Source organism: Coregonus lavaretus (genome assembly GCF_964263955.1).
Source record: "Coregonus lavaretus genome assembly, chromosome: 26".
Taxonomy (NCBI): Eukaryota; Metazoa; Chordata; class Actinopteri; order Salmoniformes; family Salmonidae; genus Coregonus; species Coregonus lavaretus.
In genome coordinates, this window is record NC_140013.1 from 38,758,904 (window position 1) to 38,778,361 (window position 19,458).

The window sequence follows — 19,458 nt, forward strand, 5'->3', positions numbered from 1 at the left end:
AGGAAAATAAATAGCATGTTAACAATGTATATATTTTGTGCTATGAACTGAGAACTGATTTTCCATGCAAAGACAGTAAATAAATAAATAATATTTAGTAAAATGTGTGTTGCTGTAGCTACCGATTTCCCTGTCCTCCAGACTATGTTATCTTCCTGGATGCTGAGCTTGTAGGCCAGGTTAGCAGCTAAGCCAAACTGGCCCACAGTCAAATGCTGAACCTGCCCTGCCCTCAGCTGCCAGTTGATGATGTCATACGAGGCAGGGGGTTCTCCATTTTTGTCAAAGAACACGGCCTCACCAATTTGATTTTATGAAATGCACCGTCTTTAGTTTATCACTGACCTAACGATGACGAGATGGAGAAAGATGTATGTTATTGCATGAATGTAAATAGGACAAGAAAGAAGCCAATCCTTCCGGCCGCGACCGGGAGACCCATGGGGCGGCGCACAATTGGCCCAGCGTCGTCCAGGGTGGGGGAGGGTTTGGCCGGCAGGGATGTCCTTGTCCCATCGCGCTATATACGACCCCTGTGGCGGGCCGGGCGCAGTGCACGCTGATTCGGTCGCCAGGTGTACGGTGTTTCCTCCGACACATTGGTGCGGCTGGCTTCCGGGTTAAGCGGGCACTGTGTCATGAAGCAGTGCGGCTCGGTTAGGTTGTGTTTCGGAGGACCTTCGCCTCTCCCGTGTCCGTACGGGGGTTGCAGCGGTGGGACAAAGACTGTAACTACCAATTGGGGTGAAAAAGGGAGGTAAAATACCAATACACAAAAAAATAAAAATAGAAAAGAAGCCAATCCTTTTCCCCCAGCTCACCTCAGTAGGCTGTATCTGTGATAGATTCACACACTGCCTTGTGATAGATATACACTGCCTTGTAGACATCATAAGACACTGTCAGCTGTGTGACATTGAAGAATAGATATTGTGAGTCCACAAGTGTCTCCGCTCCAGTATATGCGTGTTACTGCTCCTCTCAGAGCCTGAGGGCTCACCAGCTGAGCGAGGATGACAACCCACCACCTTCTCCCAGAAATCCCTCACAAAGGGCAGCCTTTGGATCTGTGTAGGGACTGATGCCCATGGGAAAGTGTTGTCGTTTTGGGATGGCCATCTTCCGCACCACAAATCCTATGACCCCCACCGAAGGAGCTGTATATTTCTGGGGTGGAGGGCCGGGCTGCAGTGATCCAGGCCTCGCTGGTGAACCACGGAACGTCTGTTTTGTTCTCTCGCCACCTCACTCATCAGGAATAAATGACAAGATGACTTGGACTGTTGATTGTTTGATCATGTCCACCACATCAAGTTTTTTTACGGCTTTGGTACGTTCGTAACACTGTCCCAACGAACGCAATGCAAACCCCTAGTTTTTTTTACCTGTTCAGTGAAGGCTAGGACCCCATTCCGACCATAGTCATTATTGGACTGTATCGCCCCAATCCAAGTCCAGCCGAAGTGCTTGACCAGGGCTGCTAAATCTTTAGCCTGGTGGTAATCGCTAGGGATGGTGCGAAAAAATGTGGGGTATTTAGCTCTATCACTCAGACACATACATGTAGAAAAGTAACTGACCAGATAAAATGCAGTATGAAGAATGAAGAAGAATGTAAATTAAAATATTTATATCTTCACTCTGGGCATTATTAAGCTTTGCAATTATGAGAACACATCACACACCTGACATGCAAACATTACAGGCTATCATGTACAGCAGTATTGCACATCTTTTCAATTTAGCTAGACACCCATCACAAATGAAGTGTGCAGCCCTTGGCCCCTTACCATTGGCACTCTGAGTGGTCCCAGTGTTCCAGGCATAGCCAAGGACTGAGAAGAGCCTGATTTAGCTATAAGGGCAGATATAGTAGGGGGGCATGGGGCAGTAGGCTCTATCTCCTCTGGCATGTTAACCAACGTCAGAGCAGCCCGTAAAGTATTGGTGAGAGACGCAGACGAGTCAAGGATCCTGTAGCCTTGGGATACGTTGGGCAGTAGACTACTGTCTTTGTTTATTTCATCAATCTTAAACATCATCATTGGGTCCAGGGAAAGGCCCGAGAGTCAAATCTGCCAGAGCAGATTTTCAGGAGAAGAAAAGGTCAGAAAATGAGTTAATAATCAGAATGAACAGACTATGAGAGAGACACAACCGTTATCTCATGGTACAGATTGGTTTCACACTTACCCAGCACAGTTACATTTTAGTCATTTAGCAGACGCTCTTATCCAGAGCGACTTACAGTTAGTGAATGCATACATGTTTATTTATTTTTAAAAATCATACAGGCCCCCTGGGAAACAAACCCACATCCCTGCCGGCCAAACCCTCCCCTACCTTAGACAACGCTGGACCAACTGTGCGCCGCCCATGGGTCTCCCGGTCGCGGCCGGCTGCGACAGAGCATGGACTCAAACCAGGATCTCTAGTGGCACAGCTAGCACTGCGATGCAGTGCCTTAGACCACTGCGCCACTCGGGAGTCAGTTCAATTCAGCAGGCTCCTTCACAAAAGAGGTATTGCTGTTCTCTTGTTTGTTGAATACAGGGAAAATCAAATCAAATCAAATTTTATTGGTCACATGCGCCGAATACAACAGGTGCAGACATTACAGTGAAATGCTTAATTACAGCCCTTAACCAACAGTGCATTTATTTTAAACAAAAAAAGTAAGAATAAAACAACAACAAAAAAAGTGTTGAGAAAAAAAGAGCAGAAGTAAAATAAAGTGACAGTAGGGAGGCTATATATACAGGGGGGTACCGTTGCAGAGTCAATGTGCGGGGGCACCGGCTAGTTGAGGTAGTTGAGGTAATATGTACATGTGGGTAGAGTTAAAGTTACTATGCATAAATACTTAACAGAGTAGCAGCAGCGTAAAAAGGATGGGGTGGGGGGGCAGTGCAAATAGTCCGGGTAGCCATGATTAGCTGTTCAGGAGTCTTATGGCTTGGGGGTAGAAGCTGTTGAGAAGTCTTTTGGACCTAGACTTGGCACTACGGTACCGCTTGCCGTGCGGTAGCAGAGAGAACAGTCTATGACTAGGGTGGCTGGAGTCTTTGACAATTTTGAGGGCCTTCCTCTGACACCGCCTGGTATAGAGGTCCTGGATGGCAGGAAGCTTTGCCCCAGTGATGTACTGGGCCGTACGCACTACCCTCTGTAGTGCCTTGCGGTCGGAGGCCAAGCAGTTGCCATACCAGGCGGTGATGCAACCAGTCAGGATGCTCTCGATGGTGCAGCTGTAGAATTTTTTGAGGATCTGAGGACCCATGCCAAATCTTTTTAGTCTCCTGAGGGGGAATAAGCTTTGTCGTGCCCTCTTCACGACTGTCTTGGTGTGTTTGGACCATGATAGTTCGTTGGTGATGTGGACACCAAGGAACTTGAAGCTCTCAACCTGTTCCACTACAGCCCCGTCGATGAGAATGGGGGCGTGCTCAGTCCTCTTTTTTTTCCTGTAGTCCACAATCATCTCCTTTGTCTTGGTCACGTTGAGGGAGAGGTTGTTGTCCTGGCACCACACGGCCAGATCTCTGACCTCCTCCCTATAGGCTGTCTCATCGTTGTCGGTGATCAGGCCTACCACTGTTGTGTCGTCGGCAAACTTAATGATGGTGTTGGAGTCGTGCCTGGCCATGCAGTCATGGGTGAACAGAGAGTACAGGAGGGGACTGAGCACGCACCCCTGAGGGGCCCCCGTGTTGAGGATCAGTGTGGCAGATGTGTTGTTACCTACCCTTACCACCTGGGGGCGGCCCGTCAGGAAGTCCAGGATCCAGTTGCAGAGGGAGGTGTTTAGTCCCAGGATCCTTAGCTTAGTGATGAGCTTAGAGGGCACTATGGTGTTGAATGCTGAGCTGTAGTCAATGAATAGCATTCTCACGTAGGTGTTCTTCTTGTCCAGGTGGGAAAGGGCAGTGTGGAGTGCGATAGAGATTGCATAATCTGTGGATCTGTTGGGGCGGTATGCAAATTGGAGTGGGTCTAGGGTTTCTGGGATAATGCTGTTGATGTGAGCCATGACCAGTCTTTCAAAGCACTTCATGGCTACAGATGTCAGTGCTACGGGTCGGTAGTCATTTAGGCAGGTTATCTTAGAGTCCTTGGGCACGGGGACTATGGTGGTCTGCTTGAAACATGTTGGTATTACAGACTCAGTCAGGGACATGTTGAAAATGTCAGTGAAGACACTTGCCAGTTGGTCAGCACATGCTCGGAGTACACGTCCTGGTAATCCGTCTGGCCCTGCGGCCTTGTGAATGTTGACCTACTTAAAAGTCTTACTCACATCGGCTACAGAGAGCGTGATCACATAGTCATCCGGAACAGCTGGTGCTCTCATGCATGCTTCAGTGTTGCTTGCCTCGAAGCGAGCATAGAAGTGGTTTAGCCTTGAAAGCGGCAGCTCTACCCTTTAGCTCAGTGCGGATGTTTCCTGTAATCCATGGCTTCTGGTTGGGGTATGTACGTACGGTCACTGTGGGGACGACATCATCGATGCACTTATTGATGAAGCCAGTGACTGATGTGGTGTACTCCTCAATGCTGTCTGAAGAATCCCGGAACATGTTCCAGTCTGTGCTAGCAAAACAGTCCTGTAGCTTAGCATCTGCGTCATCTGACCACTTTTTTATTAACCGAGTCACTGGTGCTTCCTGCTTTAGTTTTTGCTTATAAGCAGGAATCAGGAGGATAGAGTTATGGTCAAATTTGCCAAATGGAGGGCGAGGGAGAGCTTTGTATGCGTCTCTGTGTGTGGAGTAAAGGTGGTCTAGAGTTTTTTTCCCTCTGGTTGCACATTTAACATGCTGGTAAAAATGAGGTAGAACGGATTTAAGTTTCCCTGCATTAAAGTCCCCGGCCACTAGGAGCGCTGCATCTGGATGAGCGTTTTCCTGTTGATTAATGGCCTTGTACAACTCATTCAGTGCAATCTTAATGCCAGCATTGGTTTGTGGTGGTAAATAGACAGCTATGAAAAATATAGATGAAAACTCTCTTGGTAAATAGTGTGGTCTACAGCTTATCATAAGATACTCTACCTCAGGCGAGCAAAACCTCGAGACTTCCTTAGTATTCGATTTTGTGCACCAGCTGTTGTTTACAAATATACACAGACCGCCTCCCCTTGTCTTACCGGAGTCAGCCGTTCTGTCCTGCCGATGTAGCGTATAGCCTGCTAGCTGAATGTTATCATTGTTGTCGTTCAGCCACGACTCGGTGAAACATAAGATATTACAGTTTTTAATGTCCCGTTGGTAGGATAACCATAATCTTAAATCGTCCATTTTATTTTCAAAAGATTGAACATTGGCTAATAGGATTGATGGAAGAGGCAGTTTACTCGCTCGCCGTCGGATCCTTACAAGGCACCCCGATCTGCGTCCGCGATATCTCTGTCTCTTCCTCACGCAAATGACGGGGATTTGGGCCTTGTCGGGTGTCTGTATGATATCCTTCGCGGCCGCCTCGTTGAAGAAAAAATATTTGTCCAATACGAGGTGAGTAATCGCTGTCCTGATATCCAGAAGCTCTTTTTGGTTATAAGAGACGATGGCAGAAACATTATGTACAAAATAAATTACAAATAACGCGGAAAAACACACATAATAGTACAATTGGTTAGAGGGCTGTAAAACTGCAGCCATCTTCTCCGGTGCTGTTCTGTCTGACATCCCCTGCCTTGAACAAACTAGGCATGTCAAACCGGCCCAATAGTTCACAGGCAAACGCTGTGTGGATGCAGCGCAATGGCAATGAGCCGAGTATGACCCTCTGTAGTCCACACATGATCACTCAGCATCTTGTGAGCGGGTTCCGTTCTATGTCTGGGTCTTATATACACCTCTGTTCCTGTTGGGGATGTGTGTGTGGGTTTGAGTCTAGACAGGCAGGAGGTGTGCCCACTGGAAAAACTACTCAGTGATGCTTCTCCCTGAGGGTTCAGCACTGGCAGTCTTGGATTGGCACCACTTGGTGGGTACAAAGATATTATATCCTGTACACATAGCTTAAAAGTGACTGTAGGACAATAGAAAGGTATATTGAGAAAGCTGAAGCCTGTATAATCACTCTCTAATGCACAGAGAGGGAGACTAGAACCTTTAAAAAAAAGGAATTGTCATTAAAAACATTTGAACGGCTTTATGGAACGATAAACAAGTAACACTTCACAGTAAGGATCTTTAAACAGCTACCACAAACTAAAGCTAACTATACTGGCACTGACATTACTTTAGCCACCTTTAGCTAAAAATCCATGGGAGTGATTCCGGGGGGAATGCGGTGCCTGTTAAAAATGTAGCAGTGGCTAAATTTAGCTGAAGTTTGTTGCGGCCGTTTTAAGAAAAGTGGAGAATGGATTACAGTTTCTCCTGACCCTCAGGGTGAGGAACCACCTAACATTTCTTATCAAGGGTATGAAGCATCATGGCCACATTTGTAACATATAGCTATGACTATTTATGCATATTTAGCAGTGTGTGGTGTAGTGCCGGTGTGTCCAGTTGTGAGGTTGCATCACTTCTACTAGACAAGACAAACATATTTTCACGATTTCACTAATATCATCAAAATCAATAAATCATCACATTTTTGGGGGGGGCTCATTCAGTCGTTTTTACATGATTAAGTCGAATCCTGTTGAAAAATTGTGTGAAACCAAAAAGGGTTCTACCTGGAATCAAAAAGGGTTCTCCTTTGGGGACAGCCAAATTGTCAACCCTTTTTGTCAAGATGTTATGTTGTGTTTTCTCGTTTTTTTGACTTAATGAAAGTCCGCTAGCCTTCCCTAGCAAGGGATTTAGAAATCCAGAGAGTGAAATGTTACGTTACTAGCTAGAGAATGAAACAAATTTAACTAGATAATGGAAAAATATTACTTTGATGAATTGTATTCCTTGTTATTGTCACGAACGTTGACTGATGACTGGTGGAACCAAGGCGCAGCGTGATAAGCGTACATTTTATTTAGTACACAACACACGAACAAAACAAACGATATGTGAAGTCCTGAGGTTACAACAACACAAACCTTTACGGAACAAGATCCCACAAACTAACTGGTGCCAACAGGCTGCCTAAGTATGGTCCCCAATCAGAGACAACGAGCTACAGCTGCCTCTGATTGGGAACCACCCTGGCCAACATAGATCTAAACGATCTAGAACAAAAAACATAGAAAACTAAACATAGAAAAATCCACACCCTGTTATGTGTTTTCTTGTTTTTATGAGTTAATGAAAGTCCGCTAGCCTTCCCTAGCAAGGGATTTAGAAATCCAGAGAGTGAAATGTTACGTTACTAGCTAGAGAATGAAACAAATTTAACTAGATAATGGAAAAATATTACTTTGATGAATTGTATTCCTTGTTAGGTTGATGAGTGTACGGTATAGTCTATTGTATTTACTGTGAGATTTATTGTGAACTTGTGTTGTTAGCAGCAGCTAAACAGGCTGTTTCATCAATTAGGCCTAGCTAACATTATGTCAATCTATCAATTAATCTCAATGGCCAATACCACATACATTTGAACTAATCAGGACATAATTCCAAACCAAATACATTTTAACGAATAAAGATAAAATAGCCCGAACCCTAGAACATTCACAGGTCGACCATACAATATAACTTAACATTTAAAACAACGTTGTTAAACTTTCTTCTTGCGAGTGATAATTGATATAGCTACAAATGTGGGACATGTCTAGCGGTAGAAATATGCTTGAAAACGCTAGAAACTTGAACATTTGGAAACTGTGTTTGGCGCTATATTAGGGGATAACAATGGAGTGAAATGTCCACGCTCCAGTTGAATGAGTTTCCAGTAGCATAGTTTAATGTTGAAAACAAAATTGATGTAATTTATTGAAGAAAGGAGATGGGAGCCTAGGGAATTCTGAACACATATTTATACAATATATATATATATTGTAGCATACAATTTATGTCAAGAAGCTATCCATGTCGATAACAAAACATTTATTCATTTGGTCTTGGATTGCATATTAACCATCATAAATTTCTTTGAATTGAATACTGGCTTCAAAAATATTATAGAACACTTTGGTACAAATATGCAAAACTGGAGGCCAGAATGGCAAATATCTCCACAGCTACAGTGAACTTCCCAGGAGAGCTGACATAAGCTGGGATAAAGGTGATCCAGACTGCACAAAATATGAGCATACTGATGGTGATGAATTTGTCCTCATTGAAGTTATCAGGCAGCTTTCGAGCCAGAAAAGCCAGCACAAGGCACAAGAGAGCCAGGAGTCCTATAAACCTCAACACAGCCCAGAAACCAATAGCTGAACCCACATCACACTCTAGAATGATCTTTTCCTTATAGGTCTTCATATTATTGTAGGGGAAAGGAGGGGAGACTGTTAACCAGAGAACACAGATCAGGACCTGTATGAGAGTGAAAGCCAGAACACTGAGTCTCTGCTGTGGAGGCCCAAACCATTTCATGACATTACTGCCTGGAAGTGTAGCCCTGAAGGCCATCAACACCACTATTGTTTTCCCCAGAACACAAGAGATGCAGAGGACGAAGGTGATCCCAAACGCTGTATGGCGCAGCATACAGGACCACTCAGAGGGCCGGCCAATGAAAGTAAGAGAACACAGAAAACACAGAGTCAAGGAGAAGAGCAGCAGGAAGCTCAGCTTCAAATCAAATGTTATTTGTCACCTGCGCCGAATACAAACAGGTGTAGACCTTTACAGTGAAATGCTTACTTACAAGCCCTTAACCAACAATGCCATTTTAAGAAAAACATACCAACAAAAACAATAAAAAAATGATAAGAAATAAAAGTAACAAATGATTAAAGAGCAGCAGTAAAATAGCAATAGCGAAGCTATATACAGGGGGTGCCGGTACCGAGTCAATGTGCGTGGGCACCGGTTAGTCAAGGTCATTGAGGTAATATGTACATGTAGGTAGAGTTATTAAAGTGACTATGCATAGGGACGTACCCTATACCCTACCCTCTGTAGTGCCTTGTGGTCGGAGGCCGAGCAGTTGCCATACCAGGTGGTGATGCAACCAGTCAGGATGCTCTGTTGTAAGGGTTGGGGTGAGGTGTGACCCAGGTGCGGTGCAGGTTAGACAGTAGGCAGTAGGCAGAGATGGTGAAACAACGATCTTTACTGATGGTCCCGAAGCCAGGATACAAAAGAACGGACTTTACACGAAAAAGAAAGGCGGAGCAAATAAGACTCCAAAAAACAGACAGACAGACAAAAAAACAAAATACTAACTATGACTGAAATAATAAATAAACAGGGAGAACACTTCTCACGTACCTGTCCATACGTCCCGCGATCAGACACTGATTAGTACTGCTTGGCATAGTGAAACTAGCAGAGAAAACTGAGCAAGAGAACACAGGGAAGTGAGGGCATAAATACACAGGTGAATCAGATAGACACAGGTGACACCAATAGGAAGATGATTCGTGCAGACTGTGAGTGAGGAGGTGCCTAAGGTTGTCGGAGGATGACACCTAGTGGGTCGCTCCGGAACTGCGACCCACTCCTGTAACACTCTGTAGACAGGGGTGTCTCTGTGAGACATGGTCACCGCTGTACTGGTGTCGATCCCAAGCCAGAACAGAGCTGTTAGCAGTAGTCCTTCCACCCAGCCATAAGAGACACACTGATGGCTACTCTCCTCAATCTTGCTGTGCAGGATATGTGGGATATATTCAATAGCATCTGGTAAAGAAACACAGGATTTAGAACAATGTGAGAATTTTACATGGTCAATAAGCAAAACATTAAAAAGGCCACATTGTAGCCTGAATAGATCATTTGTTATTTTTTAATATGATTTATGGTATTCAGGTTAATATTACACTGACTTAAATTGTTGCAGAATTCACAAAATTTGATACATTGGCTTTCGGCCTGATCTTTTCTTTTAGCATGATCAACGACAAAAAAAGTTAGGTTAAATCAAATGCTTGATCACACATTTTATTCAAACTGATTATTTATAAACAATTGCAGTTCATGATTTGTTACACAAGCAGAACCATTGTAATAGAGGAAGTCAACAATAATATCATTCACAGCTATAAGTGTTTTTTTCCCCTCACCATTATTTTTTATCTCCGTGTTCTCTGTCTGTCGTCACTTTTAGGTTAAAACCACATGATACTTTTTTTGTCAGCATCCCTCCATCTTCCCAGTGGAGATATATTTTATGCACGCCGTCTTTGGTTGCTGTCAGTGGAATATTACAATAGTTACCACAATGTGGACACACAAGCTTTAAATACTTCCTATTATTAAATAACTAAGATATCTACACTACCGTTCAAAAGTTTGGGGTCACTTAGAAATGTCCTTGTTTTCGAAAGAAAAGCAATTATTTTGTCCATTAAAATAACATCAAATTGATCAGAAATACAGTATAGACATTGTTACCGTTGTAAATGGCTATTGTAGCTGGAAACGGCTGATTTTTAATGGAATATCTACATAGGCGTACAGAGGCCCATTATCAGCAACCATCAGTCCTGTGTTCCAATGGCACGTTGTGTTTGCTAATCCAAGTTTATTATTTTAAAAGGCAAATTGATCATTAGAAAACCCTTTTGCAAATATGTTAGCACAGCTGAAAACTGTTGTACTGATTAAAGTAGCAATAAAACTGGCCTTCTTGAGACTAGTTGAGTATCTGGAGCATCAGCAATTGTGGGTTCGATTACAGGCTCAAAATGGCCAGAAACAAATAACTTTCTTCTGAAACTCGTCAGTCTATTCTTGTTCTGAGAAATGAAGGCTATTCCATGCGAGAAATTGCCAAGAAACTGAAGATCCCGTACAACGCTGTGTACTACTCCCTTCACAGAACAGTGCAAACCCGCAAAACACCAGTCTCAACATCAAGAGTGAAGAGGCGACTCCGGGATGCTGACCTTCTAGGCAGAGTTGCAAAGAAAAAGCCATATCTCAGACTGCCCATATTAATCTTTTCTTTTTATTGGCCAGTTTGAGATATGGCTTTTTCTTTGCAACTCTGCCTAGAAGGTCAGCATCCCGGAGTCGCCTCTTCACTGTTGACGTTGAGACTGGTGTTTTGCGGGTACAATTTAATGAAGCTGCCAGTTGAGGACCTGTGAGGCGTCTGTTTCTCAAACTAGACACTCTAATGTATTTGTCCTCTTGCTCAGTTGTGCACCGGGGCCTCCCACTCCTCTTTCTATTCTGGTTAGAGCCAGTTTGCGCTGTTCTGTGAAGGGAGCAGTAGGGTTGTACGGGATCTTCAGTTTCTTGGCAATTTCTCACATGGAATAGCCTTCATTTCTCAGAACAAGAATAGGACTGACGAGTTTCAGAAGAAAGTTATTTGTTTCTAGCCATTTTGAGCCTGTAATCGAACCCACAATTCCTGATGCTCCAGATACTCAACTAGTCTCAAGAAGGCCAGTTGTATTGCTTCTTTAATCAGCACAACAGTTTTCAGCTGTGCTAACATACTTGTAAATGGGTTTTAGCAAGAAGCAGTGCTTCTCAGGGTGTCCAGATTAATAATAAAGGATTAGAAACTCGCATTTCTCAATGAATCATTATGTAGGAGGGTAGGACTGCACAATATGTACTGCTGAGTATCACACTCCCTGTCAGTCTCACCTGTAGCCAGTGTGAGGGGATGCTGGGTCCAGAGGAGGAGTGTCCCACCACCGCTGCAGCGCTGCAGTCATGTCGGCTCTCTCTGCTCCCCTCCATTCAAATCCTCCAGAACGGCTCGCGGGCAGTTTGTTGCTCCCACCGATGGCATAGATGTCGTAGCCCAGACTCACACCTGGTAGAATATCAGGTTTTCTGTTGATCTCCTCCACAGTGAATATCACTATCCATTCCTCTTGAATTGTGCTGGAGAATGAAACAGCATAAGATATCTTCACACGACTGCGCATACCCTCCCTAACTCAAAATCTTTGGAACAATTTGAAAGGCACCATGTTGAAGACAGTAAGATCACCCTCTGACAATACTGAACAAAAACTAAATGTACCCTACATTTGAAATGGATCCACATGTTGTGATCTGGATAGGATTTAAAATACCTTTAATACAGATGTAACCAGCTAATAAGAATTCAAGCTGAGTGCAGTCAATTTGTATGTATACATTTAGTCATCAATGCAATGAGAGAGAGAAATCTGGAGTGACTTCAGTAGAAACTAGCACATTTCTCCGGCATCTTCTGGAGTTTCCCATCAGGTTGTTTAATTGCCTTTTTAGATGTCCCATGATATGTAATTTAGAGTCCAATCATTGGATCTCAGTTTCCCACTGAGAGAATTAAAACAATTACAAACTCAGTACTGATTAAACAAACAAGAGTAACATTTCAATTCAGGTCCTCCAAATCCTACAATAGAATATATTATAATAATACGTTATATGTGTTATACAGACAAAAAATGCATCAATGATTCCTAAATGTAATGTTCCTTGAGAGAGAAATTGTTAGTGCTTGTCACGGATTCTGCTGAGGCTGCCCCTCCTCCTTGCTCGGGCAGGCTTCGGCGTTCGTCGTCACCGGAGTACTAGCTGCTGCCGATCTATGCTCTATGTTTCTATGTTCTACCTGTTGTTGTCTGATTGTCTCACACCTGTTTCCCATCGGGCAATTACTCCTTCCCTATTTAACACGGTGGCTCCCGTTGTGTTTTGTGCGTGTTTGTTATTTCGTTTCGTGTGTCGTTTGGTGAGCGGGTTTACTCCTCCCTGTGTGGAGGTATTTTGTATTTGTTTCTTTACTTGTTAGCAAAGTACGTTTTCATTGAGTTCTGTGTCCTGCGCCTGACTTCGATCCACCGCATTACACTGACACTCGTGACAGAAACACGCACCACTATGGAGTCAGCAGGTACAGCCAGTCAGTCCGGATCGATGGAGGAACGCGTCCAACGACAGGAGAGCATGATCCAGGCTCTCGGCACCGCTATGGAGAGAGTGGTAAATACTATGGAACGATGGGAGAGACGTGGCTTTCCTACACCTCCTCCAACCACTCAACCACCCACACCACTGTCCACCCCTTCGCCACCTGGATCCAGTGGGATTCGGCTCTCGCTCCCGAGGGCATACGACGGAACACCAGCCGGGTGTCAGGGTTTTCTTCTCCAGGTAGAGCTCTACCTGGCAACCATTCACCCGGCGCCCTCGGGATACGAGAGCGTGTCCGCCCTCATCTCCTGTGTGTCGGGGAATGCGCTCGAGTGGGCCAACGCCGAGTGTGGAGGTATAGACGCTACATCAGTCCGCTACGAGGATTTCACCCGTCGCTTTCGGGCGGTATTCGATCATCCACCAGAGGGGAGAGCGGCGGGCGAACGTCTGTTCCACCTAAAACAGGAGAGGAGGAGCGCGCAGGATTTTGCGCTGGAGTTCAGGACTCTGGCAGCCAGCACAGGATGGAATGAGAGGGCCCTGATCAACCACTATCGATGCAGCCTAAGGGAGAACGTTCGTCGGGAACTGGCCTGCAGGGATACCAACTTCAACCTGGACAACTGGTGGATATGTCCATCAGGCTGGATAACCTGTTGGAAACCCGCGGACATTCTGATCGGGGCCCGTCCATTCCATCCCCCAGCACCTCCGACCCTACCCCCATTGAGCTCGGAGGTGCTGCGCTTAGTGAGACCAGGAGAGGGGCCGTCCCGTGCACCAACTGTGGCCGCAGAGGACACACTGCTGGTCGGTGCTGGGGAGGGTTCCCAGGGAGTCGAGGCAGTAGACAGGTGAGTAAGCACCCGACTCACCCAGAGCTCCCTGTTGCTCATATGTGTATTGAGGTTGTTTTCCCAGAGTTTTCTCTTCATTCCCAGCATAAGGTGCTAGTAGATTCAGGCGCAGCTGGGAATTTTATTGATCGTCAGTATTCACTTAGTTTAGGGATTCCCACTGTACATGTTGATGTGCTCTTCCCTGTGCATTCATTAGATAGTCACCCGTTAGGGTCAGGCCTAATCAGGGAGGTCACCGCTCCACTCTTAATGAGGACGCAGGGGGGTCATGAGGAGAGGATTAGTCTCTATCTGATTGATTCTCCTGCGTATCCTGTGGTGTTGGGACTTCCCTGGTTAACCACTCATGACCCAACTATTTCATGGCAACAGAGGGCTCTCAAGGGATGGTCCAGTCAGTGCTCAGGGAGGTGTGTAGGGGTTTCCTTGGGGGCTACTATGGTGGAGAGTCCAAACCAGGTCTCCACCATGCACATTCCCTCCGAGTATGCCGTTTTGGCTCTCGCCTTCAGTAAAAAGAGGGAGACTAAATTAACACCCCATGCGATAAATCTCCAGGTAGAAGCTGCACTTCCCCGGAGTCACGTGTATCCTCTGTCACAGGCGGCTATGGAAACATATGTCTCCGAATCTCTGAGACAGGGATACATTTGGCCTTCCACTTCACCTGTTTCCTCAAGTTTCTTTTTCGTGAAGAAGAAGGATGGTGGGTTACGCCCGTGCATTGATTACCGTGGTCTTAATCAGATCACCGTCAAGTACAGCTATCCACTACCTGTGATAGCTTGTATGACGGAGTCATTGCACGGGGCACGCTTCTTCATGAAATTGGAGCTCAGGAGCGCGTACAACCTGGTGCGTATCTGGGAGGGAGATGAGTGAAAAACGGCATTCAGTACCACCTCAAGACACTATGAGTACCTCGTCATGCCATACGGGTTGATGAATGCTCCATCAGTCTTCCAATCCTTTGTCGATGAGATTTTCAGGGACCTGCACGGAAAAGTTGTAGTGGTGTATATTGATGACATTTTCATATACTCCGCTACACGGGCCCAGCATGTGTCCCTGGTGCTTAAGGTGCTTGGACGACTGTTTGAGCATGACCTGTATGCCAAGGCGGAGAAATGCCTGTTCTTTCAGGAGTCCATCTCCTTCCTAGGGTACCACATGTCTGCGTCTGGGGTGAGGATGGAGAGTGATCGCATTTCGGCTGTGCGGGGGGGGTGGGGGGTGGGGTGGGTACTGTCACGTATTCTGCCGAGGCTGCCCCTCCTCCTTGCTCGGGCAGGCTTCGGCGTTCGCCGTCACCGGAGTACTAGCTGCTGCCGATCTATTTTCTATGTTCTACCTGTTGTCTGATTGTCACACACCTGTTTCCCATCATATAATTACTCCTTCCCTATTTAACCCGTTGGCTCCCATTGTGTTTTGTGCGTGTTTGTTATTTTGTTTTGTGTGTCGTTTGGTGAGCGGGTTTACTCCTCCCTGTGTGGAGGTATTTTGTATTTGTTTCTTTACTTGTTAGTAAAGTATGTTTTCATTGAGTTCTGTGTCCTGCGCCTGACTTCGATCCACCGCATTACACTGACACTCGTGACAGTGCTGAAAAGAGATGATCAGATCTGTAAAAATGTACATCAGTAAAAACATGTTTTGCCAACAATTACAATTCCGTTAGTATACTCACCTTTCATATTTTATAACCAGATTAATTCTACAGTGAGTGAGAGCATCTCCAGTGGAGTTGTTGTGACGACCCTCCCACTCTGTCTGCCGTATTCTCTCTTTGCTCTTGTTTCCTTATTAGGATGCCGGTGGGCGGAGTTGGGAGGGTCGTCAGCTACATGGGAAACACCTGGGCCGAGTGTGTCCCAGCATAAATGGACCTCTTCCACATTCATTGAGGAGACTCTCTCCAGGCAGATACTTTGACTTTGGTTGTGGTATTTTTGTGGCTTCTTTGGTTGTTTGCTTTGGCACCTCTCAACACTTTTCCATATTACATTTATGCATGCAAACACTCACTTACACTACTGACTACTGATTACACACACCATTGTTATTTGATTTAGTTTACATCAGTTAATAAATATATACTTTGAGTATTCCTTGTCTCCACGTGTCTCCCTTTTGTTACGAACTTGAGCCGGTTCGTGACAAGTGGGGGCTCGTCTGGGATCTTGAACTGGTTGTGTTTGGGAGAACGTGGAGTTAATGTCCAATTCTGTAGGTTTTTTTTTGTAAATTTTGTTAGTTTGGTTGAGTTTGATAGGCCCAATATTGGTTTCCTTTGGGTTGTGTACTGCGTTGGAGAGAGTACATTGGTTAGTTTCCAGTCCCTGCCCAGCCTGGAAACTCTTGCTCTACTCGCTGTTGGGGCATCGGTCTGAGGAGGTGAGTACAATCGGCTGTGTACCTCAGTGGGAGATTGGGTAGGGTAGTGACATTTTCTACCCGGAGCTATAGCTTTTTCCCCTGATAGGCTTAGTGACGTGTTTTGTTTTGGGATACGTTGGGCATGGTTAAATGTTTGTTATTTTTGTGTGGTGTCTGTGGACTGAGCAGTTGTCTCGGGGGCACATCCGTGGCTTGGTGGAATCTACCAGCGTGCTGGGGGGTTTAATTCCTTGCCAGCGGGCTACAGTGCGTAATTACCCACTGCGAATCTGCACGAAGACTAGGGTTGAGTTATTGTAGGTTTTGGGGAAGCTCCATATCCCAGCTCTCTTCTGTGGTACTCGGTGTGATTGTCATTTCTCTTGTGTCTGGTGTGCTCAGCAGAGGGGTTGAGCAAGATTATTATGATATATATATATTTAATTTTTTTCCTGATTATGGCGTCTAATGTAGACGAGTTCATTCGCTTTCCATCAGAAGAACTGTTAGAGTTATGTACTAAAGAACAGCTGTTGAAGGTTGCTGAACACTACAAGGTTGAAATTAGTGATAAACGTCAAAAAAATTATATTAGGTTAATATTGAAGGCCAATTTGATGGAGAGTGGTATTCTGGATGTTACCACTGGGGCAGCCTCTGCTGAGGACACGTTGTCTCCCCGATATGTTACAATGACCGCTCCATCGGTTAGTCATAGTGGTCTTCTTTTTGAACAGCAGAAAGAACTGCTTCTGTTACAGCTAGAGCATGAAAAAAATGGACAAAGAGCTAAAATAGAGCATGAACAAGCTAAAATGGAGCATGAACAAGCTAAAATGGAGCATGATCGTGTAAAATATGAAAGGGAATTGGAATTTAAACAGGATATGGAGCGTGCTAAAATCAAGCTGCAACAAGAGCGACTAGAGTTGGTTAGGGAAGGAAAGCTCTCAGGGGAGAGTTTGCTCTGGGAAGGTGACCCAGAGTTACCTAGGGGTCGTTCCTCTTTTGGTCGTAATCCAGACACATTTGATGTTGTAGGGAATTTACGGTTGTTGCCCCAGTTTAATGAAAAGGACCCGGAGACATTCTTTTCGTTGTTTGAGCGTGTTGCTGACGCTAGGAGTTGGCCTGATTCTGATCGCACTTTGATGTTGCAGTGTGTGCTGACTGGTAAAGCGCAAGAAGCATATTCAGCTCTTAGTGTAGCAGACAGTGTTAGTTATGAGAAGGTTAAAACGGCTGTGTTACAGAGTTATGAATTGGTCCCTGAGGCTTACCGCCAACGATTTAGAACTTTAAAAAGGGATGATCAGCAGACTCATGTTGAGTTTGCGCGAATATTATCTTCACAGTTCAATCGCTGGTGTTCTGCCTCTGCAGTTATGACTTTTCAAGGGCTGTGTGATCTGATTATGTTAGAACAATTTAAGGACACAATCCCTGAACGAAAAATAAAGACTGTCGCTGAAGCTGCGGTTTTGGCAGATGAATATGTGTCTACTCACAATTTTTTTTTGCAGGACCCCGTATTCGGAGTGAGTGGGGGCGTTCGCAGAGATTTGGGCCGCGCTCGCCGAGATACTTCGGTTCCCGGGCAGAGTTTCATTCAACTAGGGTTGAGCCTGATACCCGTGGTAAAACTGACGTTGGTCAAGAGTGTCACTACTGTCAAGAATTAGGTCATTGGAAAAATGAATGTCCGATTCTTAGGTCTAGGGGTAAATTCAGTACAGGTGCTTATGGTAAATCGAGGCCTGCAGCGTTAGCAGCTCCTGTTCCACATCAGTTCACTCCTGACGCATTGTCTCATGCCCAGAGCCAGGTGAAAGGTTATATTGATCCCGACTATTTACCTTTCGTTACGGAGGGTTTTGTGTCTATGGTAGGAAGTAAGAACCTAGTGCCAGTAAAGATCCTAAGAGACACAGGTGCCTCTGAATCATTTGTGTTGGAATCTGTTACCCTTCTCTGCGGAGACTGATTCGGGGAATAGTGTTCTAATTAGGGGAATAGGTTTGAACACTCTGTCAGTTCCATTGCATAAACTGATGTTGGATTGTGGACTGGTGAAAGGTGAGGTTGTTGTGGGGGTGCGTCCTTCATTGCCTATTGAGGCTATTGATGTGATCCTTGGAAATAACTTGGCTGGGGAGCGTGTGTGGCCTATCGCGTTTCCATCTTTAGTGGTTTCCACTAAGCCGTCAATTGTAGGGATTCCTGATGAGAGTGCGCAGAATTTCCCAGAGGTGTTTTCTGCGTGTGCAGTGACGCGTTCTATGATCCATGACGACCTGGTCACGGAGCTGGCTAACGAGAATACCACAAAGAAGTCTGTTACTGTTTTCCCTGTTATCCCGTTATCTATATCCCGCTCCGATTTAATCGAGGCGCAACGGACTGACCCTACATTAGAAGAGTTGCGGGACCAAATTGTGCCTGTGGAACAGTTGGGAGATGTCGCACAGGGCTATTTTCTCCAAGAAGAGGTCCTGATGAGAAAGTGGATGTCTCATGGTAGTTGTTTTCTGGGGGAGGCGATTAGTCAGGTGGTGGTACCAGTTAAGCTTCGTGAGTTGGTGCTAACAACTTCTCACAATGACGTTGCTGGGCATATGGGTGTGAGAAAAACCTACAATCGTATATTACGGCATTTCTTTTGGCCAAGATTAAAGAGGGATGTTTCTGATTTCATCAAAACTTGTCACACCTGTCAATTAACTGGTAAATCTAATCAAGCTATTAAGCCGGTACCACTGTTCCCTATTCCTGTACTCAGTAAACCTTTTGAGTATTTGATTATTGACTGTGTTGGTCCTCTGCCTCGTTCTAGAAAGGGTAGTAATTATTTGTTGACGGTGATGTGTCAGACCACTAGGTTTCCTGCTGCCTATCCTCTCCGGTCTATCACGACTAAGGCTGTGTTAAAAGCTTTGACTCAGTTTCTCTCATTGTTTGGAATCCCTAAGGTCATTCAAAGTGATCAAGGATCTATTTTCACCTCTAATCTCTTTGGTCAGGTTCTCCAACAACTCCATATTAAACACAACTTGTCTAGCGCCTATCTATATGGGCGCTACAACACTTTGAAGTGTATGTTGGGTCGGGTGTAGTACCTATTGTGGTCTACACCGACCATAACCCTCTCACCTTTTTGAGGTCCATGAGGTGTCCAAATCAGAGGATAATGAGATTGTGTTTATTTTTACAATCCTTCCATCTAGATGTGCGGCACATCCGGGGGACTGATAACGTGATTGCTGATGCGCTCTCTCGTGCGCCCTGTTCATGAA

At 45.1% G+C, this 19,458-nt stretch overlaps 1 protein-coding gene and 1 pseudogene across 2 annotated transcripts in view; both read right to left on the reverse strand.

The window, feature by feature from the left end:
- The window catches only part of LOC311102031 (vomeronasal type-2 receptor 1-like), a gene marked incomplete at both ends in the record, with an annotated part of 59,841 nt that overhangs the window by 5,956 nt on the left and 34,427 nt on the right, over positions 1–19,458 (reverse strand). The window contains 2 exon segments of the mRNA XM_084143248.1: positions 8,272–8,681; positions 9,544–9,734. Coding sequence (XP_083999374.1) covers positions 8,272–8,681; positions 9,544–9,734 — 601 coding nt within the window.
- Positions 997–2,042, reverse strand: LOC311101464 (vomeronasal type-2 receptor 1-like; annotated as a pseudogene). Its single transcript has 2 exons — positions 1,791–2,042; positions 997–1,580 (listed from the first exon to the last, which is right to left on the reverse strand). The product of its transcript is annotated as a vomeronasal type-2 receptor 1-like (transcript).